This window comes from Urocitellus parryii, chromosome 3 (assembly GCF_045843805.1).
Source record: "Urocitellus parryii isolate mUroPar1 chromosome 3, mUroPar1.hap1, whole genome shotgun sequence".
NCBI classification, from domain to species: domain Eukaryota; kingdom Metazoa; phylum Chordata; class Mammalia; order Rodentia; family Sciuridae; genus Urocitellus; species Urocitellus parryii.
In genome coordinates, this window is record NC_135533.1 from 122,011,735 (window position 1) to 122,034,829 (window position 23,095).

General features: G+C 48.9%; 1 protein-coding gene across 4 annotated transcripts; it reads left to right on the forward strand.

The window, feature by feature from the left end:
* The first annotated feature begins 38 nt into the window (after positions 1-38).
* On the forward strand, positions 39-22,522 carry Ankle2 (ankyrin repeat and LEM domain containing 2). 4 transcript variants are annotated; one of them, XM_026409658.2, is made up of 13 exons: positions 39-424; positions 3,529-3,999; positions 4,347-4,553; positions 5,601-5,770; positions 5,853-6,059; positions 8,607-8,729; positions 11,618-11,684; positions 14,478-14,650; positions 15,745-15,851; positions 16,984-17,150; positions 18,731-19,367; positions 20,194-20,325; positions 20,772-22,522. In XM_026409658.2, exons 1-13 carry the CDS (start codon positions 244-246, stop codon positions 20,992-20,994), a joined length of 2,865 nt encoding a protein of 954 aa, XP_026265443.1. In that variant the 5' UTR covers positions 39-243; the 3' UTR covers positions 20,995-22,522. The 4 variants fall into 4 exon arrangements, with proteins under 4 accessions (XP_026265443.1, XP_026265440.1, XP_026265441.1 ...); XM_026409655.2 differs by having other exon boundaries at positions 40-424; positions 5,577-5,770; XM_026409656.2 differs by having other exon boundaries at positions 43-424; positions 5,577-5,770; positions 5,871-6,059.
* The last annotated feature ends 573 nt before the right edge of the window (positions 22,523-23,095 follow it).

Sequence of the window (23,095 nt, forward strand, 5' to 3'; positions counted from 1 at the left end):
GAGCTGCTGCCTACGCCACTGCCTGAGTCAGGCCCTGCGGCCGCCCGGAGCCGGGGCCGCTAGCCAGCCCCAACCTGCCCCGAGCGGGAGCCGCCGGATTGCGAGGGGCCCCCGTCCCGCTCCCCGTGGAGGCGGGGGGACGGCGCAGGCGGGGCGCGGGCAGCCGGGGGCCTGACTCGGCGCGGCGCCGCCGGGCGCTAAGGAGGTGCCGCAGGACCCGCGCGGCTCTGCCGGGCGGCGGCGATGCTGTGGCCGCGGCTAGCGGCAGCCGAGTGGGCGGCGCTGGCCTGGGAGCTGCTGGGTGCCTCGGTGCTGCTCCTCGCGGTGCGCTGGCTGGTGCGACGGCTGGAGAAGCGGCCGAGGGGCCTGGGCCGCGGCGGGACTCCGACCCCGCCGCCCTGCGCGGCCCCGGCCCCCGGAGCAGGTAAGGCGCAGTTGCCGGCGAGACCAAGGCCGTCGCGAGGCAGGCCGGGCGGCCGCCGGGCTGCCGCCGGGGGCCGCTGGCCCCCAAGAGTTGCGGGCTAGAGCTGGAGGAGGTTGCGGGAGCGGGGCGGGGCTGCGCGAGGGGAGGCCGGCGCCACACGGCCTGGGGCTCCGCGGCGGGCTAAGGGAGTGGAGCCCAGCGCGGCGCCTGGAAGTGCCCGAGCTGAGGGCATCGGGAGATGTCGAAGAGCAGAGCTGGCGGGTCGCGGCGGCGCGGGGCTCGTGCGCGGGTGAGGGCGTGTCCGGCGCACCCCGGGCCGGCGGCGAGGTGGGAAGTGGGGGGCTTCGTCAGCGAGGTTCGGTGACAGCTGGGTGGGCACAGCTCCGGTTCTCAGCCCGCTATTGCGCGGGAAGATCTGGAGAGACCTGGAGTCCCCGGTGCGTGCACAGTGGGTCGGCTGTAAGGCTGGAGTTCTCGCAGGCTGCCCCAGCGGATTTGGGCGTTTCTTAGTGGAACCCCAGGTGGCCCTCTTCGCTGCCGCCTGCCTCCTCTACTGCAGTCCACTGCTTGCCAGGCGGTGCGTCCTGCATTCATCAGGGGACGTATTTTATTTACACACACAGACCCGCCCCGCAAAGTCTGACATCTTCCCGTGTTGTTTAAGTACCCTGATAGGGGACACTTGGCAGTAAACGGCTGATGACTGGCCACTTTAGACCTCAGCGCTGAAGGGATGCTGAGGGGTTATTTTATTTCTCACATACTGGATTTGCAGCTGAAGAAAGGCTCCAGGAGGGTCAGGATACTGCTGAGCAGCAGCCTGATGGGATGTAGGCCTGTGGACACTGGGCTCTGTGCCTTCCATCCTGTCGAATTTTACCTTCTCTCAGCCCCTTAAGGCGGTATCAGGCATCTTTTATAAGTGGAACCCTGATTTGTCCATTTACACTCAATATTGCCACAAACTCAGATTGGTAACCAGATGCTGAAGAAAACCCCATGTGTTGCTAGTAGGGTATAGAGCTGAGAGGTGGGAGTCTGAATGTCTTTTTTTTTTAATTAATTTTAAAAATTGGGTGGCAGAAGTTGGGCAGGCACAGTAGTGTACATTTGTAATCCCAGCAACTGGATAGACTGAGGCAGGAGGCTAACAAGTTCAAAGATTTGTGTTGTTTTTAAAACTTTGTTTAAATTTGAAATTATATCAAGTGTATAAAAGATTATAGACTTAGTACACACCAACTTAACTGTTGTGAAAAGATGTTCAGTATTGCCAGCTGGTAGGGAAATATGAGTTAAATCTGAAATGCAATATCACTACACACATACTGAAATGGCTAAAATAAAAAATATAGGTAGTTCCAAAATGGCAGAGGTGTTAAGAAGCTGGGTCCCATATGCTGCTGGTGGAGTATTCAGTAGTACTGTCCCTGTAGGGATCAGTCTGGCAGTTTCTCCAGAAAGTTAAATCTGCCCTGCACGCATGGATTTGTCCTAGATAATTGAAAGCTTATTTTCACATAAAAATCCATATGCAATTTGTAATTGCCCAAGACCAGAAATGACCCACATGTCCCTCAAAGGGTAAATGGTTTAATAAACTAGCATGTTCACATCAGGGGTGTGCCTTAGCAGGACCCGTGGCATGATCTGTGTTGGCCTCAGGGGTGTTGTACTGAGTAAGGCCACTCAGAAGTTCTTTCCCAAATAATTTATGTAACATTCTTAAAGTGCACTACTCAGAGTGATAGAGAAGAGGTTAGTTGCCAGATCCTAGGACAGTGGGCAAGATTGAATGTCACCATAAGGTGCAGGAGAATGATCTTTGGTGATTGTGGGATAAATTCTCATGGTGGTAGGTACACAAATCTGTACATGTGATAGGCAAGTGTCAGCCTTGGAGAAATGTGAGTAAGGGGTCCTCAGGATCTTTCTGTATGATTTTTATAACTTCTTATGGGTCTATAATTATTTGAAAATAAAAAGTGGAAGTAACTGTGCACACTATTCAATTTGATTCCCTAAATGTTAGTATCTTGGATGACCACATACAAGTATGAAAACCAGGAAATTAACATTGATGGATCACTATCATCCGGTCTACAGATCTAACTCATTTTCTCATGTCTTTGTCTAAGACCAGTGAGGTCATACTGCTTCATCCAATTCCAACGTAGCAGCACTGAGTTGTTCTAGCCAAGGGTCAGCAACCTGTGGCCTCCACCTGTCTTGTGAGTAAAGAGTCCTTGGAGCATAGTCCTGCCCTTTCCTTTACTTGTCACCTGTGGCTGTTCTTGAGTGCTGGAGAGGCTCTCTGGCTAGCAAAGTCTTGGGTGCCTTCTCACGGGCCCTTCCAGGAGTGGTTTACTGACCCCTTCCTTTCTCTGTCAGTGAGAAGTCCGCCTCTTATTAGCCGCAGTCTGTGCCCAAGTACACATAAAGTAGCTTCATAGTGCTGCTCTACACTACTGGGGAATCCCCAGCTGACTGGATTGTATGATTGCCGAAGTACTGCTTGTCTTTAAAGGTCACCATGCTGTCTTCAAGAGTCACTTGGGTTGGTTCTCCCTACTCTCACATTATCCATTTGCAGTGTTAGCTTTGTTTGGTTTGTGTTCTGTGTGAGCATCTCTATCATCTTTTCATTTAGGTACTTGAGTGTGGGAATCCCAGACGTGTTTCAAAAAGTTAAAACTTTTCTTCCACTTGGTTCCCCCACCTTATAGGTAGCCAGTTTGTGAGTTTCTCTATACACAGGAGCAGACCCTTATGTCTCCTAGTAGGAATAATCTATCACTGTCGGACCCAGTGGGACAGACTTTGTGTGCAGTACTGCATGTTTTCCTTATAGCCTGAGGATAGAGCCATCCTCACCATTTTGTTGGTGAGGAAGCTAAGGCTAAGTGTTGGCATGACCTGCCCAGGCTCGCAGCAGGAGGTTTCAGGAGGGGTTCAGTCCTGTGGTGAGGCTTGCCTGCCTGCAGAGAACAGACCTCCCTCAGACTGCCAGCCCAAGCTGAGAAGGTGGCTTTAGAGTAAGGACACATTGTGTGAAAAGTGGGACCTGCTCTGCCCAGCAGGTTGACTTGTTATTTTGGACCTAGGTGACGTGACAATGGATGCTGTTTTGGCTCGGTTAAAACTCCTGAGTCCAGATGACCTCAGAGAAGAAGTCTTCAGAGCTGGATTGAAATGTGGCCCCATTACATCAACCACAAGGTTCATTTTTGAAAAGAAATTGGCTCAGGCTTTACTAGAACAAGGTGGAGTGCTGCCTGCCTCTCTTCCCAACCTCAGGGAGACAGCTGCAGTACTCAGCCAAGACACACAGAGGACTCTGCCGTCTGCTGAAGGAAACCTGACTGTGCAGGCCAGTTTTTCTGAAGACAGAGATTTTAATTACAGTGTGGGCTTGAATCCGCCAGAGGAGGAAGCTGTGGCATCCAAGGCACGCCCAGAGCCCCTAGGTGCCTCCCTCAGGAGTGACACCCACCAGGCTGGAGCAACGCCCTCTAAGGAGCCATCCCTGTACTATGGAGTGTGCCCAGTGTATGAGGATGGCCCAGTGAGAAATGGTAATGGGGCCGTCAGGATGGGGTGCCCTGAAAATTCAAAGTTACAGATTAAAAAAACTGTCCAACCTTTTTAGTTTAGATCTTTGGTACAGTGTAGTATCATAAGATATGAAGTTACATAATAGGTATACAATAATATCGTGCTTTGTACAGATATATATAATCAAATTTATTAATGTGGTTCTCTTTGCTAGCTGAGGCACTCTTGCAAGCTTAAAAATCTGAACTGTGAGAGTAAAATCAGGAGACTGGGTAACACTGTTTGAGTCGACAGTTGGCCCAGGTGTGATAAAGTGACAGAGCTCCAGTTTCTTGTTGCTAATTGTTCTGTTGCTTTTCCCAACCAGAAAAGATCCATGTTTATGAAGATAAAAAGGAGGCATTGCAAGCTGTCAAAATGATCAAAGGGTCCCGATTTAAAGCTTTTCCAACCAGAGAAGATGCTGAGAAATTTGCTAGAGGAATTTGTGACTATTTCCCTTCTCCAAGCAGAGCCTCGTCACCGCTGTCCCCTGTGCGGGCAGCGCCACTCCTCAGCAGTGGTGGGCTGAAAGGTAAATCATGCTACCATCAGGCTCCCCAAGATGCCTTGTGCCCTCCTTCTGACAGATGGCATCTTACTCTCTCCGTTTGTGGGAGAAGTCTGGTGTGAGCAGAGGCCCCTGCAGTGGGGCAACAAAAGGGGAGGGTCTCAGGGCTTGGTCAGGAGGTTTGGAAGGCAGGGTGGGACCTGGGAAGCCTCCTGGGGTCTGGAGTAGACAGGCCAGAACTTGGCAAGAAGAGTTCTATTGGCCCTTCCATGTGTGCCTTGTCCACCTGCTGCCAGCAGGGTCCAGGTCTCTCTGAGACAGTCTGCATACCCATCTGAAACCTCACCTGCTTCTAGGAGCATAAGATGGGCTCCCCTGGGGGAGCCAGAAGTCTGACCACGCCTGCGCCCTGCTAAGAGCTGGGATCTGTTTGAGAGGCCCGGCTTTGTCTCTCCTTACCTCCTTGGCTTTGGTTCCCTCTCCTGTGCATTTTTCTGGGCTTCCCCACTGGCTGTGTTCTGGAGGGAAGTTGCCCTGTCAGGAAGGGCTGGTCTTCAGTCAAGGGCCTTTCTGTTAACTATTCTCTTTTCCCTTGCTTAGCCTTACACAGTCCACTCCTCACAGTTATGAGAGTTCGGCTGAAGGACATTTAAGACATTCTCAGGTGTTGTGATTAGACCTATAGAAACCATATGTGGAGCCCCCCTTTCTGGAAATTCTTGTGTGCTGGAATTCACAGCAGTTCGAGGCTGCTGATCCTGCTCCACCTGCCAAGCTGCCTGGTTAATTTATTCACTGATTTGTTCAGATCGAACTGAAGGACATGTCATTCACACAGCCACTCCTGGCTGGACTTGGTTGGTGGGTTTGTGCATGAGCACAGTGCACAGGTGCTTCCCTTGGTTGGTTGCAGCACACCCACAGCTTTCCTTGCTCCTCGCCTGTCCCTCCTGAGGCTGCCACACTGCCTGGGAGGTCACACATAGCAGCACAGAGAGTGGTGAGGAGGTGTAGTGAGTGTCCTTCACTTCTGTGTCCCGATGGCAGATGGTCTGTGCTTATCTGAACCAGAAACAGTAAACAAGGAGCGAGCAAACAGCTACAAAAACCCCCGCACGCAGGACCTCACTGCCAAGCTTCGGAAAGCTGTGGAGAAGGGGGAGGAGGACACCTTTTCTGACCTTATCTGGAGCAACCCCCGGTATCTGATTGGCTCAGGGGACAATCCAACCATTGTGCAGGTGAGTCAGCTTTCAGCTTCTCTTCTGCCATGTGGTCACCACACTTATGACAAAGACCATTTGAAATCAGTGGGGCTTGCAGTGTGCATTTGTCTTTCAGGAAGGGTGTAGGTACAACGTCATGCATGTTGCTGCCAAAGAGAATCAGGCTTCTGTCTGCCAGCTGACGTTGGAAACACTGGAAAACCCCGAGTTCATGCGGCTTATGTACCCGGATGATGACCAGAGCATGCTGCAGAAGCGCATCCGCTACATCGTGGACTTGTATCTGAACACCCCGGACAAAGTGGTGAGTGCTGCTTCAGCCTCAGGCAGACTTGCTTTCTGCAGTGTGCTGGGCCCTGGAGAGCTTGCAGCTCTGGTAGACAGAGTGCTTAGGAGGTGGGTTGAAAAGGCAAGGCCCTTCCCACAGGAGCCTCCCAGGGCCTGGTGTGGCATGGCCCAAGTGTGCCTGTGTGGAGTGAAGGAGGTTTTCTGCTTTGTGTTCTAGTGTCCTATGTGTGTCCTCCTCCTCCTCACTGAATGTTGTGTGAGGTGTGTTTCCTGTGGGGTCACAAAATTTCAAAGGCACAAATTCTGGTGACTGCGTAAGGTGTGAGGAAAGGATCTTGAAATGAGTTTATCTACATGAAAGCATCCAGTGGCAGGTTGGAGCCAGGGCCGGAACTCCCAGCAGAGCCTGGCAGTTGGGAGTGTCCTGGGTAGAGCTGCAGGAGCACATGGTGATGGGCGTGGCTTTGTGACAGCGTCTTGTGCAGGTTCTTTTCCTTGTTTCCTAAGTGATGTAGTACAGCAGCTGTTAGCACAGGTTTACCCTGCGTTGGGGATTATAAGTGAGTAGAGGTTATTTAAAGTGTGTTCTGTTGTATATAAGGACTTGAGCATTCAAGTGTTTTAGTGTCTTGTGAGGAGGATCAATCTCAAGAGGCCATCAAGGGACTACTGTAAGTCACAATATCATAGGTGATTTCAAAAAAGTAGTAGCAAACATGGAACAGGAAAGAATGGATAAAATAAAAGTGTGCTGAACTAGTAGTAAACTGAGCAGAAGGCATCACATTTATGTACTACCACCCACAGCCAGTCTGCACAGCTGTGTAGGGCTTTGTGTCCCACAGAAAACACCTAGCGATACTAGGATTCAAACCCAGGACTCCAGGCTAGCTAGACAAGCACTGTACCACTGAGCAACACTCCCAGACTTTTTAATTTAATTTAATTTTGAGACGGAATCTTCCTAAGTCACTGAGGCTGGCCTTGGACTTGGCGAGCCTCCTGCTTCAGCCTTCTGGGTAGCTGGGGTTATAGGTGTGGCCACTGTGCTAAGCCATCTGTTTGTTTCTAAAGGGTCATGCAAAATTCATAGAAAATATCTATCTCAAAAATTAAAAAAAAAACTGGGGGGTGTGGCTCAGTGGTTAAGCATCCCTGGGTTCAATGCCTGGTACCAAAAAAAAAAAAAAAAAGGTAAGAAATTATTTCATAGTTTAGCAAGAAAGCTAGCTTATTAATTATTAAAGTAGAGGTTTCAGGGCACATCTTAACATGACCTTAAAAGTAGGAAATGCCTGATTATTTAGAAGGTCATGGGTCTGTGAGCAAACAGCTCACTGGGACATAGTGGTGAGACTCAGGGCTCGGTGGGTCAGTAGGATGTGGGGAGAGTGTATAGCTCTGTAGCGGGTACCCAGCATGGCAAAGGGAGGGCTGGAGGACTAGAGCATGGATCATGGAACAGGCTAGAGAGTCTGTGTGGGCCCCAACATGCCCAGATCCTTGGAAGGCAGCAGGAAGTATTATCCTGTTATGTAGCAGAGGTGAGGGGCTGGGTGAGAGTATGGCTGAAGTGAAGGACCCTGGGATCTGAGTGTTCTGAGGAAGGTGTGAATGGAGAAAGGCCAAGTAGTGGCGAAGGTCCTGCATGTCGCCTGCTCTCAGCTGTCTCTGGAAGCTGTGAGCTCATCCATTGATGTTTGTCTGTAGCTGTTACAGGGACAGCATTAGGCAGCAGCAGCAGACAATCAAGAGAAAGCAGGCTAGCTCCCACCAAGGGGACAAGGTGCAGGGTAGAGGCATCGTGAGGACCAGGGGACTATCCAGCAGGGGACAAGGTTCCGTGGAGAGGCGCCATGAGGACTAGGGTTAGGGTTAGGGTATAGTCCAGCAGGGGACAGGGTGCAAATCTCTCGGATTCAGCCAGGGACAGAAGATGAATGCATACAGGAGTAAGGCCCAGAAGCAAGAGTATGGTGTTCTTGGGGACAGTGGGGAGTGACACTGGAGAGCTGGGGTTGCTGTCTGGTGCTGGAGGGGTCTGGAAGGATGTGCGTTTGCTGCTTCTGGACCTTCCTCTGCATATCCCAGCTTTGGCCTTGCACAACTCAGTTTGGGGGTCCTGTTGACCATAGGCCTACTGGCCTGTGGGTGCCGTCAAAACTGCCTAAAGGTGGGGGTGGGTGGGGCTGTGCAGAGGGCAGGGGAAGGTATGGAGCTTGGGCCACCACCGTGTTGTCAGAGCATCAGGAGGCGAGTTGCCCAGTGGCCTGAAGACAGTAGTTAAGAGAGACCTGTTTCCTGTGGAATCCACAGCAGAGAGCTATCCTTGCGGGTAGGCCACATCCATGGGCTTTGCTCTGATCTGGTCAAGCCGTCCTATTCTAAGCTCTGGAATAAACTGGGTACATCCCAGCATGCCAAGTGCGTGTCAACTATAACAGCAACATCTTCTATAGTCTTTTTAGTTTTGAGGCTTTTTTTTTTTTTTAAGTAAATATCTATTTCGCCTCACAACTATATTAAAGGTTGAATAATTATACTTCCTCTGCACTTCTTTCAGGGCTATGACACACCTTTGCACTTTGCTTGCAAGTTTGGGAATGCGGATGTGGTCAGTGTACTTTCTTCACACCCTTTGATTGTGAAAAACCCAAGGAATAAATATGGAAAAACACCTGAAGATGTAAGTAATTCTTAAAAACGCAATTATACTGTGGTACTAGAAATGAAAATACAAGTTGGTTGCGTTTGTGCACCTCTGTAGTCCCAGTGACCCTGAGACTGAAGCAAGGAATCACAAGTTCAAGACAAGCCTGGGCAATTTAGTGAGATCCTGTCAAAATACATACATACATTAATAAATAAAAAAAAAGATCACACTTGGTTGTTTATGCCTGTAAGCCCAGCAGCTCAGGAGGCTGAGGCAGAAGGATGATCTGTTCAGAGCCAGCCCCAGCATCTTGGTGAGACCCTGTCTCGAAGTCAAAAACAAAAAGGGCTGGGGATGCAGCTCAACATAGAACACTCCTGGGTTCAGACTCCAGTACTGGAAAAAAAAAGAAAAGACGTAAATGTGCTGTCTGTGATGAAGTCAGAACGAGTGTGTTTGCTTGCTTTCAGGCGTTCCTGATACCTCCTGAGCCAGGGGGAGAGCTGGCCCTGTGTGTTGATTTGGGTCAGTTATTCCACACACTTAGCAGTCATTTGTCATATTCTCCTCCTCCTCTCCCCCCCCTCCTCCTCCCCCTCCCCCCTCCTCCTCCCCCTCCCCCCCCCCTCTTCTTTTCAGCTCTCCTTCCCTCACTTTCTTCCTTTCTTCCTTCCTCTGGGGATTGAGCTTAGGGACCCTTAACTTCCAAGGTACATAGATAGACCTTTTCCTTTTAATTCTGAGTCAGGATCTCAGTAAGTTGCTGAGGCTGACCTCAAACTTGGGAGGCCTCCTGCCTCAGTCTTCCACATTGCTGGGATTACAGCTGTGCACCACTATGCCTGGACATATTCTCTCTCTGAGCTTATCAGTTGACCAAATTCAGAGTGAGTGCAGATGGTGATGATGGAGATTGTGGTAATGGTTGTGATGGTGAAGATGGTGTTGAGGACCATAGTGCTGATGGTGCTGACGGTGATATTGAGGAGCACCGTTAAGTGATATTGAGGAGCAAGCAGATGGTGCTGCTGTTGAAAGGGGCTGATGTGTTCAGTTGGGTGTGCATCAGGCACCTTGCTGACCCTCACACGTGTCGCCACAGGATGCAGTCAAGCCTTGTGAAGCAGGCTTCCTCCTGATCCTTAGCAGTTGAGCAAAACTGGTACAGTACACCTTGTGCCCTTGAAATGGAAGAGGGAACTGAAACTTTGGAGAGTGGAAAGACAAGCAGGGGTCACGCCCTGTAGCTGACTTGGACTACCAGTTAGAAATGAAACCTGGTAGTACTTTCCCCAGGCCCTTAAATTGTTGTTTTTATGTTACTAATGCCGACTTTTTGTAGAAAATATAGAATGCATGTTAAAAAAAAAACACCCGAGCCAGGTACGGTGGCGCACACCTGTAATCCCAGCAGTTCGAGATGCTGAGGCAGAAGGATTGTGAGTTCAAAGCCAGCCTCAGCAACTTAGCACGGCCCTAAGCAACTCAGTGAGACCCTGTCTTTAAATAAAATATGAAATAGGGCTGGGGATGTGGCTCAGTGGTTGAGTGCCCCTGAGTTCAATCCTAACCCTAACCCCAGAACCAAAATCAAAAAGAACACAATTTATAGAAAATTCTACAGCTGAGAAATTACCATTATTTTACATATGACTCAATTTTGTTTTTCTATATTTTTCCAGTGTAAAATGCTATTTGGTAAAAATAGCAAAAACAGCTTTAAACTTGTGTTTGTTTGTACCCTTGCCCCCTGTACTGGGGATTTGGAACCCCAGGGCTGCATATGTTATACCTTGGTGCTGCGTCCCCAGCCTAACTCATGCCATTATTAAAGCATTTGACTTTCACTTAGAATTAGTTACAGACTTAAAAATACTTGGCTGCATTGACAAGTTTAGCTTGTTTCTCTCAGGCTGATAGTTTTGTTGTTCCTTCTCAGCTTTTATTGGAAGGCTGTTGGACCTCGTATGGTGGTAATGGCTGTGATCCCAGCTACTCCAAAGGTTAAGGCAAGAGGATCACAAGTTCAGGGCCAGCCTCAGCAACTTAAGGAGACCCTGTTTCAAAGTAAAAAAATAAATAAAAAGTGCTGGGGGTGTACTTCAGTGGTAGAGTACCCTGGGGTTCAATCCCCCATACTGCCAAAGAAAAAGAGACAAAGAAAAAAAGACTGTTGGTTTTCTATTGTATCTAACAAAAATATCTTACTGCTATAATTCTCCAGGGGTTCAGAAGTTGACTTCCCGGTTGCAGAATTAGGTTTGCACTCCATGTTGTATGGTGTTCTGCCTCTGCCCAGCTCCACAGCAGCAGATGCTCCCAGGCCTGGGGACCTACAAAGCGGAGGAGGTGGGAAGAGCACCCACAGGCTGCTGCTCATGCCTGACTGCACTTTTTTGTGGTTCTGGGATTGAGCCCAGGGTTTCAATGCTAGGCATAGAGAGGTAGCAAGTGCTCTGCCACTGAGCCCCATCACCAGCCCCTGGAGAAACACACTGTTAAGTTTTCCTTTCTTTGCAGAAATAGAAAAATGTGGAGTTGTACAAAGAAAATAAAAATTCACCCATATTCCTGGAGTGCTTTGTCCTCTTAAGCTTTTATAAAAGTGTGTTAAAGGACAGAATGGAACTTTATGAAAATTTAGCATTAAGATCTCTTCCTGAGCTGGGAATGTGTGCAGCGCTCGCCTAGTGCTGTAAGGCCCTGGGTTCGATCCTCAGCACCACATAAAAATAAATAAATAAAATAAAGGTACAGTGTCCATCTACAACTAAAAAATATTTTTAAAAAAAGAAAAGAAAAAAGATCTAAAGATCTCTTCCTATTTTATTGATTTTAAAACTTGCTTTTAATAAGTTCTGCATAAGGAAACATTGTGATAAAATGAACTTTGGTGTTCACTTACTGTTTTGTTTAAATAGGTGATTTGTGAACGAAGCAAAAATAAGCCTGTGGAACTGAAAGAGCGGATCAGAGAGTACCTAAAGGGTAAGTTTGGGGATCGCAGGGGCCTGCACTGCGCCCTGTGTCAGGGCAGTACCACAAGTTGGCTCCTGGGCCCCAGAGAGGGTGCTGTGCCCTACCTCAGGGGCCTCTTCAGGAGCCTCCACCCTTTTCTGCCACTTCTCTTTTGTGTCTATTCTTTGAGCTCATTTCCAGAGTGGTCTGTGATGAGCCTGTCACCAACTGCTGCACATGACCTCTCCCTCGTCCCGTGGGTCTCACGTGGCCAGTTCCTCTGCTCCCTTCTGGTTGGGTTGGTGGATTTGGCTTTTGTTGGCTGATTTGTTTCTAGGAGAGTGCATTTGCATCGGGACCAGCCATCCTCTTGGCTCAACCTTTTAAGACCAGAACCCTATCTTGAAAAAAATAAAATGTGACCCATTTTGCTAGTGTCTATTTTTTTGCTCTGTCCGCTTAAGCTTTCACGAAAGCCTCTCACAGGACAGAATGGGCAGTGTCTGAGTGTGAGTCTTCTGCAGCAGTCCCTCTGCAGGGCTGGGAGGGGCCAGTCTGCTCTCTGAGGCCTCCCTCCTCTGGTGAGCAGCTTCCAGTGGTGACACCTGTGCTGGTGGCCTGTGGGCCTGACGGGTGGGGAAAGGGCTGGCTTCTGGAGGCCCTTCTGCTGTCCTCCTCTGTGTTGCTTCCCTGAGTCTCAGGAGACACCCTTGAAGTGCCTTTCCTTTGCTGTCTGGAGGTTCTGCTTGTTGAGTGAGGTTGCAGTTTACTGAGACCATGTGTGCCTGCTTCTCCTGCTTATGACACACAGCCATAGCTGTCCCTTGGCACTGTGTCTCAGGGCACTTGCCCAGCTCAGTGATGTTGTGGCCTCGCAGCCCAATTTTACTGTCTGGTCTTTTGTAGAAATAGGTGCCAATCCCAAAGAGCTGGACCACCACTGTCCTCTGATCTCCTCTAGTCCTGATTATACTTCCTGTATACGTACCTGTATGTAGAGGAAATGGATCCATGTGGCAGCAGCAGAGGTGCCTCCCTGGGCCATCTGGGCATGGCCAGAGGCCCCAGGGTTGTTTTAGAACATCTCTAAGCAGCCAAACAGACTGACCCACTCTGGCATTTTAAGACACGCTTTAAGAAGTGCCTTATGCCTTAACACTGGCATTACTCTGCTACAGTAGTGAGATAGTTACTCGGTTTGCTAATGCCTTTCCTGTTGGAGACCATAAAAGTGTGAACCCTAAGATCTGCTGATCCAATTGTTTTCTAAGGAGACGATTATGCTTTGCTACCCAGCTTTTCCAATCCCCCAAACATCTTCCTTGGTCCTACTGAGGGACTCCTATAATGCTCAGGCATTGGTCAGCCTTGATGGTCAGGTTGTGGCCTGCCGCTCTTTAGATTCACACACCAGAGAGCGTGCTGCAGATGGCCTGTGCTGTTGCACACTGCCCCTATGCCACCACGATCCACACTTGTGTAAAGAGAGGGAAAAGTCCAGGCATGCACCTTTGAGAAGGCCTGAGTCCAGTCCCCCACATCAAGGTACTGGGGGTGGGGACCCAGGGTGCTTCACTGACCCTGACTGAGCTGCCTCCCCAGTGCTTTCAGTTTATTTTTTAATTTGAGATAGAGCCTTGCTGAGTTGCCCAGGCTGGCCTGGGACTTGTGATCATCATGCTTCAGCCTCCCAAGTAGCCCCAGTCACAGGCGTGGCCACCACGTTGTGCACGAATCAAGTTTTTTTAAAGATCTTTTTTTTATTATTTTTAGTTGGACACAATACCTTGATTTTATTTATTTATTTATTTTTATGTGGCGCTGAGGATCAAACCCAGAGCCACATGTGCAAGGCGAGAACTCTACCACTGAGCCACAACCACAGCCCACAAATCAAGTTTTGTAGATGTAATTTTTCTTGTTCTTTCTTTCTCTCTTTTGTAGATAGACAGAATACCTTTACTTTATTTACATATTTTTATGTGGTGCTAAGGATTGAACCCAGTGCCTCACACATGCAAGGCAAGCACTCTACCACTGAGCTGCACCCCCAGCCCCTAGATAAAATTTTTCTTTCCTCAGATGCCAGGGATGGATCCCAAGACCCCACAAATGCCAGGCGATTGATGTATTGTCAAGCTATAACCCCAACCCTGTAGATAAACATTTTAAGAACTGATGGTGTAGCTCAGTGGTAGAGTATGTACCTAGCATGTTCCAGGCCCTGAGTTTGATTCCCATCACCAAAACATCCTATGAAACCCCCAAATTTTTAAAGGACTTGAATATGCCCCCAAAATAAAATTAGTATTTTTACGAATAATAGGTAAATTTTACAATATGCTTCCCCCCACCCAAAAAAAAACAAAACACTATTTCATGTCTACTAAAAGAAGAACCTGTCAGTTACTTGTGAAGTACATGCAAGATGCATTGCGATCTTGGACATTCCAATGTGAGATGCAGTGTTTCTGTTGCTGTGGTCTCGGGGATCCTCTAGGTGAACATACAGTACTTCTGTGATGAAAAAGCTGCAGGGCGTAAAAACTATCATAAGCATGTAAAGTAAATGCCCAGGTGACCTTTGTGTCATGATGGGCAGTGCCCCGCTTGCCTCCACTCTCGTGGCGGGGATGAGATGCCAGCTCCTCCCCCAGCTGCCTCTGGCCTGTCTTCCACAGTCTCCTTCCTTCCCCACTGCTTTCCTCAGGAAGATGTGAGGCTTACTACATTCCCTGCATCCTGGCCCAGAGCACACAGAAACCTGGTCCCTCTGTCAGGCCAGAAAGCAGGAGCCTGTGGCTGATGCCTGTTCTTCCTCAGGTCACTACTACGTGCCACTTCTGAGAGCAGAAGACACTTCCTCTCCAGTCATCGGGGAGCTATGGTCCTCAGACCAGACGGCCGAGGCCTCAAACACCAGCCACTGTGGAAGTGACCCCAGAGAACCTGTGCTGACCCTGAGAGCCTTCGCAGGGCCCCTGAGTCCAGCCAAGGTGAACTGCTGTCCTGGCTGTCCCCATACCGCAGTGCCGGCTGCTCCAGCCGTGCTTTGACTTGGTCGTGGAAACCTAGTCCTGCGGAACCCAGAGTTCCATCTGAATTTGTTTACTCCAAGGTGATGGCAAGGCTTTTGGACGTTTGCCGTGTTGCTCAACTGTCAGCTGGGTGTGTGTGTTGGGAGCCCACCTCTCAATACAGCAGTTTACCTGGCCAGCCCCTCCTGTGCCATCTAGCGTGATTTTCCTGTCTCTGAGCACCCAGCTCATGCTGCATGCGTTGCCAGGCCAGGGCGGCTATCCAGTGTCTCTCGGGACCCCCCCCCCCCCCGCAAGCTCACATCCCACTCTTTCCCCTGATTGCACCTCCCACCCTTTGCTCCCAGAGCTTGAGCTTCTAGCAACCCCTCCCTTTGCCCCTGAGCTGAAGCTGCTGGTTTGTACCCACATTCCTGGTGTTCAGGTGAGTCCCTAACAAGTGGTCAAAGGTCATGCACATTTTTAAGTCAAAATACCATTGGTAGCTCTTTCTCCAGTGAAATTTTATACACTGACATGTACATAATCTCTTGTTAAAAGCTTTCTAAATAAGCCTGTGTGATAGTGCAGGCCTATAATCCCAGCTACTTGGGAGATGGAGGCAAGAGGTGACACTTTAGAGCCCAACCAGGACAACTTAGCCAAATACTGTCTCAAAAGAAATGAACTTCTCTAAGTTATTGGTTGTTTGGAGACATTTTTTTAAATGTCTCCATGATGAGTTATATGAGCTGAATTAATCAGAGCTCTAGTAAAAGTGACTCAGGAGATGGCATCTGTTGTCTTGTGTGATAGGAAGACATGGTACCAGGGAGGGCAGTTCAGCCAGGCCTGCTGATCTTGGGACTAGGCCTCAGCCTTGGGCCCTCTGGGCCAGGGCTGACTTCAGTCGGGTGGCCTCTCCTGGCTATAAGACAGGCAGCCACATGGCTGCAGGCTGCTAGAGGATATGGGCACAGTTGTGGAGATGGCTATGGGGTCTGCATGATGTTGGTTCTGAGTGCTAGGTGATTGGCACAAGCCACAGTGTGACCACACTTCTCTCTTTGTAGGCAGAAGACTTTCGGAGACTCTGGAAAACTCCACCTCGAGAGAAAGCAAGCTTCTTCCACAGTGTCAGGAAATCTGACCCAGAAAGAGGCATTGAGAGAGTGGGAAGGTACTGGGGGAGCTCCACCAGGCTGCAAGTGGTGCAGGAGCGTGTGCGGTGTGGTTACTTACTGATTTGATAACCAGGAGCCTGACTGTGGTTGCTTCAGAATGACAGTCTTCTGAAGACACTTTCTGGGAGCTATTACAGTCTTTTCTTCAAGGCTAAAGATATTGCAGAACCAGGTTCTGTGGTGTAATTCCAGGGACTTGGGAGGCAGAAGCAGGAGGATCACAGGCTCAAGGCCAGCCTCAGCACCTTAGTGACCCTGTCTCAGAACATGGGTTGGGGGTGTAGCTTAAAAGTTGAGCATCTTGGCTTCAGTCCCTGTTACCGCCAAAAAGAAGGAAGGAAAAACTTTGCAAATGTTACACATGCTGCAATTTGCTTTGCAGAACCATAAGATAAAACATTCCCTTTCTAATCTTTGAGCAGTCCTACAACTTTTCTGTGAGATCTTAACATTTTGTATAAGGTACTCTGTGTATTGTACTTCCTTTGAGGGAAAAAAAAAAAGATTAAGCGCCTTCTGCTTAAAACACAAGAGGTGACTTGTGATGGAACAAAGTCCACAAAGGCAAAGCTAAATTATAGTGGGATCAAATAAAACTTTGTTGGATTGTTGAGACCTTTTCTCAAAATAAGTGTCCAATTTGAAGTTTACAGCTTGAACCTACAAAGGGCCTTTAAATTTTATATATGTGGCTAAAAAAAGCATATGTGTTGGTGGGCTCTTGCTCTGTGACCTTTTTTCTGTGAAGTGGGGTGGTGTGAGGATACCTGGGGCTTTGGACTCTGAGTTGACTGTGTGTGGTCCACTCCATCACCAGCAGCTCCTCAAGGGACACTGCTAGGTCTCACCCTGGTGAAGAAGTGCTAAAAAATGCAAAATTAATTTTAGTCCCAAGTTTAGGATAAAATACATACAGCCTGGCCCCAGTGCCAGGTAGTGGGCCCACAGCGTTGTACATAATAGGTAAGAACTGCACCCGGGTTGTACCTCAGACCAGAGATAGCACAAGATCATGCCCAAGATCGCAGACACTGCTTAAGACATCAGGTGGCTGTTTTCTGTGCATTTGGTTCTGTGGGTATTTTTTCCTGTTTCTCAGCTGGTATATTTGTGTTTTATTTTTTACAGGGAGCTAGCTCATGAGCTGGGGTATCCCTGGGTTGAATACTGGGAATTTCTGGGCTGTTTTGTTGACCTATCTTCCCAGGAGGGCCTGCAGAGACTGGAAGAGTATCTTGCTCAGCAGGAAATGGGCAGAAAGGAGGCCTGCCCCCAAGACCAAGCCCCGACTTCTGGTGAGCAAGTATGATTTGGGGAAGCTGCAGCCCCTTGGGGAGCGTCCATCTGTCTCTCTTCTCTCCTGTGTTTTTATTGTAATAATGGGCACTTTCCTCGGACTCACGTTGGGGTGTCTGTACAGGTACACGTTAAAACATACATACCAGCAACAAGCAGCATGTGCTTTTGGCTCTTGTTCTTACCCAGATGCTTCCCTCTGGGCTGTTTTTCCAAAATGCAGAACAGCTCATGTTGTTTTAGATGTGGTGTTTCTCATGTAGTTTTTCTAAACATACCTTTATCCTTGAGTAGATTGTATAACTGTAGGGAAAAGGCCATGTTTTGGAATGGCAGCTTCCTTATCAGACCACAGGGTGCAGGGCAGCCCACAGATGTCAGCAGCACCATCAGCACAGAAGTCAGGTCTGGGTGCAGCTGCAGGTGGAGTGCATGCTTAGCATGCAGGGGGTCCCAGGTTCAATCCCTACTGATGTAAAACATTCTTAAGTATTAGTAAGAGAAAAGTTTTAAAATACCCCAAAAATGAAATGGACATAAACATTTCCAGTTGAAATAAAAGCATGTATCTCCCTAGTGTCACACAGACCTTTAAACGCACCCCTTGTTGGGACGGCATCCTCCCAGGCCCAGACATGGCAGGCCTGCCTCTGGGCAATAGTCTGCTCGGTCCAGAGTCTCTCTCTCTTTTCTTTTTTTTTTTTTTTTTTTCGGTACTGGGGCTTGAACCCAGAGGCACTTAACCACTGAGCCACATCCCCAGCCCTGTTGTGTTTGTTTTTAGAACAGGGTCTCACTGAGTTGCTTAGTGCCTTGCCATTGCTGAGGCTGGCTTTGAATTTGCGATCCTCCTGCCTCAGCCTCCCAAGCTGCTGGGATTAAAGGCATGTACCACCGTGCCCAGCCAGATTCTCTGCAAGAGAGGAGATGCTCGCATGCCCTGCTTGTGAAGCAGCGAAAGGCTGACACTGCTCAGTGCTCAGCAGGGTGGGACTGGCTGAATGCACTGTCGTGTTCCTGCACAGAACTTAAAATCACGCTTTTGAAAAGTGATGAATGAATGATGTGAAACAAGGCTTAGCTATAATGAAAGATGTGTAAACAATGACAACAATCAGTGGGGGACCTTTCCATGTGGCTGTGTCAGTCAGCCAAGGTCAGATAAGCTCCTTCCTGAGAAGCATGGGCCACATTCGAGTGGCTACTGCCTTGACAGCATTTCCATCCCGGGAGGACGTGCTGCTCTCAGGTAGTGCTTCTGCACGCCACCCACAGGGAGAGGATGTGGTGGTTCTTAGGGGATTGTTCTGGGTGCTGTTTCAGGGCCCAGCATGGTCTCAGCTCCTGCAGGTGTGAGCTGGTGCACCACAGCCATTCCTGCCCTTGAGGGGGTGGCCCAGGAGCGCTTATCGGCTTGTGGTGTCTCGCCTTCCCCCTTTCCCATGGGTAGTGCAGGTGGTTTCTGCCTTGAAATCTGGTGAGGCTGTGGGTTAAAGGGTGGTTTCTTGGTGGGTCCCAGGTCTGCAGTGCACTTGAGGATCACTCAGGCCTCTGAAGTGCCACTCTGTCACCCTCACAGGTAGCAGGAAGAAGTGCAGCAATTCCATTTCTGTGGGGGCATTTCTAGATGAGGACAATGACGTGAGCTTGGAAGAAATTACAAATGGACAGAATGCAGCTCCACATCAGAGCCAGCCCACAGTCAGTGCTTTTGGAAACTTGGAGCACAGTGGCCTTTCCCAGGGGCAGCAGGCAGACCCAGTGGGAGCCTCAGACCAGCACCATCCCCACACCAGCAGAAACAAGTTCTGCAGTCCCTTGACCCATAGCAGGATCCCAGGCGTGGAGAAACCAGAGGCCCTCAGTGGAGAGGAGGCCCTTTTTTCACCTATCTCCAGTCTGACTCTTGAGTTTGATAAAATGGATTTGCGAAATCTAAAAGATAGCCTTTCCAAGACAGCAAATAAAAATATGAAAACTAAAGATCAGATCCTGACTTCAAGAAAGGACATACCGCCTGCTGCTGCAGTCGGACTGGGAAATGACCAGATGAGGACAGATGGCGAGATGTCAGCTGGTCTGGCAAAGATGTCCCTGGACACCAACAGTCCTGAGTGGGGGAACCAGCAGACGTGCGGACCTCAGTCCCAGCCCACACCCCTGTCTGCATCCTCCCCCTCCACAAGGGACAGCACCAAGAGACTGTTCCTCTTTGGGTAAGTGCGTGGTACCCTTTGTCCAGGTGGCACTGTCTGTAGTTCCTCTCACCCTTCCCCGCAGTTTGATGTGCACTCTGGTTCCTCTCTGTCTTGAGTTCATAGCTCTTTCGTTTTTTAATTGGTACTGGGGATTGAACCCAGGGGTGCTCTGTCACTGAGCCATCTCCCAGCCTTTTTTTTTTTTTTTTTTCACTCTGAGACAGAGTCTCGCTAAGTTGCCCAGGCTGGCCTGGGACTTGGCCTCCTGCGTGTCTGGGGCCACAGGTGTATGCAGCTGTCCTGGCAGGAGTGTGCACCTTCTTGCTATCTTCTAGAAGGCTGGACTGGCTGCTTCTCGTGTCTGCTGTTATATGCTAGGGAAGTCAGTGCCACCAGGACTAGGTCTGCCCTAAGAATAAATTTGTTTTAGTAGGCAGAGCTTCCTGTCCATAGCAGGATAGATGTGCCAGTGTGGGGCCAGCTGATTAGTGACCTTCTCCTTAACCTCCTCATTCTCAGCACAGGACAGTGGGGTTGCCACGCCCTGTCAACCAACCTCTTGCTCCCTCCAGCTGATCCCTGAGGTGGGAATGATTTCATGGTTCACATGCCCGAGTCAGTTTGGTTCTTGTACACCATTCTGTTCACTTGCTGGGTTCTAGAGTTTAATGATGTTTTGAGAGGCTTTGTTTTTGTATTGCAGTACTGGAGACTGAACCCAGTAGTGCTACCACTGAGTTGCTCAGACTGGCCTTGGAATTGTGATCTTCTAGCCTCCACCTCCTAAGTAGCGGAATCACGGGTGTTTCTGCATTTTCTTGTATCCTTTTATTATGCATTCTAGAGAGGAGCCATCAAAACTCGATCGGGATGTTTTGGCAGCTCTTGAACGTGCAGATGTCGACCCGTATCGGTTCCCAGCTGTGCATAGATGGAAGAGCACTGTCCTGTGCTATTCCCCCTCAGACAGGCAGAGGTGAGGAGGGTCTGTCATGTGGTCGCTGTTGGAAGTGAGGTCTGGGGTGGCTGTGGTTGGAGACTGGTGGTCCTGCCCCATTGCAGTCCCGTTGGCCAGGCCACCATGTGCAGTCCTTGGACGTGGGCCTGGGTTCCACATGGCCATGACTCTCACATGGGGTATGTCTCCAGTTGGGGGAAAATGAGAATGGCTGCTTGAGTGTTCGGGGTGACAGCAACCACGTTTGTAGTCAAGGTCACACACCTCTTTTTGGAACATCTGCATGTGCACATTCCTCACCTTCCAGTGCCCAGGGCCCTAGGTTCAGGAGCACCCCCCCTCTGCACTGTGGTGGCCCCTGTCCAGGCATGGTGTGTGTATCAGGTCCTGGAGCCTGTTCTCCTTGAACCTCCACTCTGCATGTGTTCCCACTGAGGTAACAGATCTTATTCTGGTTTCCGTAGTTGGCCAAGCCCTGCACTGAAAGGAAAGTTCAAGTCTCAGCTGCCAGATCTTGGATGTCCTCACAGCTACAATCCAGTGCGAAGTGGTGCAGCCGGCAGCAGCCCTGGGAAACTCAGCCATGCTTCCTGTTCACCGGGCCTGGGAAGCCCCAGGCGCTATAGCCCTGCACACGGGAGCCATCTCCGCAGGGTGGCACACATGGCCCAGCTCACAGCCCTGTAGGGTTGGCACTTGCTGCAGAGGCTTGGGGTTCCTAGGCTTATTGGTCAAATTTCATAAAAGAGTATGTTCTGAATAATTTATTAATCCTCACTTTGAGGGTATAATTTTAGAAATGCAAATGTTCTAAATAAAATTTACATTTCTGATAAATGGAAGAAGTTAACAAAAGTACACTCAGATACGTGTTTCGGGTAATGATCCTGGGTTTGTTGTTGGGCAAAGGTGCAAAGGCCCTTAAACTGCAGGTGGCCATCACTTCCCAATACTGAGCAGGCGCTATGGACGAGAGGTGACTGGCCCTGAGGTCAGCATCACCCTGTAGCTCTTGTGCTTGCCTCTACTAGAAGGCTGGACTGGCTGCCTCTTGTGTCTGCTGTTATGTGCTAGGGAAGTCAGTGCTCACCCAGACAAGGGCGAGCTGCAAGTTATCTCGCCTTTTCTGGGGCAGCCACATTCTGGTGCAGGATAATGGCCAACATGAATGGTCTGCAAGTCTTCCTGGATGGGCAGCAGGGAGCCAGTGAGTTTGCCTGAGTCAGATACTCAGTGGTGTTCAAAACACTGCTGATCAGAGTAGTAGGTGAAAGTAGCTTTTCTCTTGGAAAAAAATGTGTAGCTATTGGGATCCATGCAGATGGTCAGAAAACTCACCAGCACATGAGCTGTCCCTCTGCTTCCCTTAGTCACCAGCTTCGTAGTGACCATTAATCTGTAACCTGTTCCCTAGCTTTGAAATTTGTCCTGAGAATTAGTTAAGCATAAATTTTTCTATTGCAGATTATACAAGTGGATCCCACGTTTAGAATTCATTTCAATTGGATTTCCTTGAAAAGAGCATTTTGCTGCAGTACAGAAACCAAAATTTAAGTCCGTTCCAGTTATTTGTGGTGTTGACGTTAACCTTTTCCCTTGGCACCAGCCTGGGGAAGGTCTGTCCCCATGTGGGGAGCAGGAAACACTGCCAGCTGCCAGGGTGCCTGAGGTAGGGTGGCCTTGCAGCAGGCCAGTCTCTTCCAGGTGTCAGGAAAGTGACTCCCACACAGCATTCTGTGGACATGTCCAGTGTTTGATCCAAAACGAAAACTGCTGCTGCTCTTGCCAACCTCAGTGCCTTTTGTAAATCATTTTTAATTGTCCCGAATTTACTTTTTGAGACTATACAATAATATTAAGTAGGTATTCCTTTTCATATGTAAAATTGCTGAATTGAACTGTGTAAAGAAAAAAGTTTTATTTCATGTGATAAACATGTTATTTGGGAATATTGGAATTAATATTTAGGTCTTAAATCCAGGTTTGTCACACAGGGTGTTTTCATCGTTGTGCCACAGACAAGCTCTGGACACAGGACGGAACAGCACAGTCTAGATAATGGCATCTTAAAAAGGCATCTCTGTTCTAAAAAAAAAAAAAAATCAAAACATGGATATTACACTCACAGAGATGCTCTGTTTTCTCCAAAGTCTTACCTTATTATTCTATATATTGTTGTAAATGTGCAGATTGAAATTAAATAGTTTTTGCTCTATTTTTACAGACTCCTGTTTTCTGTAGTTTTAGGCCCCTTTGACTATTTCTCCATTTGTTTGAACCTATCCTCAGTAAATGCTTTGTTTCCTGGGTGATCTTGTGTCCTTTTAAAAAACTACTGAATGAAGTAAGTTTATTTTTACACCATGCCTTCAAAAGATCTCTCACCTGTGACTGGGCAGAATGTTTTTTAGTGAAACTTTGAGCAGTGTTTTGATGAAACAGTACATTTACCTGAGGGATTGATTTAGTTGGGATTTTCATTTGGGGTCTTTTGGTTTTGTTTTAAGATGGGGTCTCCATGTAGTGCCCAGCTGGCCTCTGGAACTGCTGGACTCGAGCAGTTCTCCCACGTTGGCCTCCACAGTGCTGGGACTATGGGCACACACCACTACGCCCAGCTTATTTGCCTTTTTCTTCCCCTTTCTTTACTTACACAGTTGTAAGAAACACTGGTATCAATTAAAGTAGCACAAACTTTATAGCTGCATTTGGCAGTGGGAAGCCTCTTGTTGTGAGATGGCATGTAATCTTCTATCACAGGACAGCTGGCACCCCGTCAGGGTAGGTG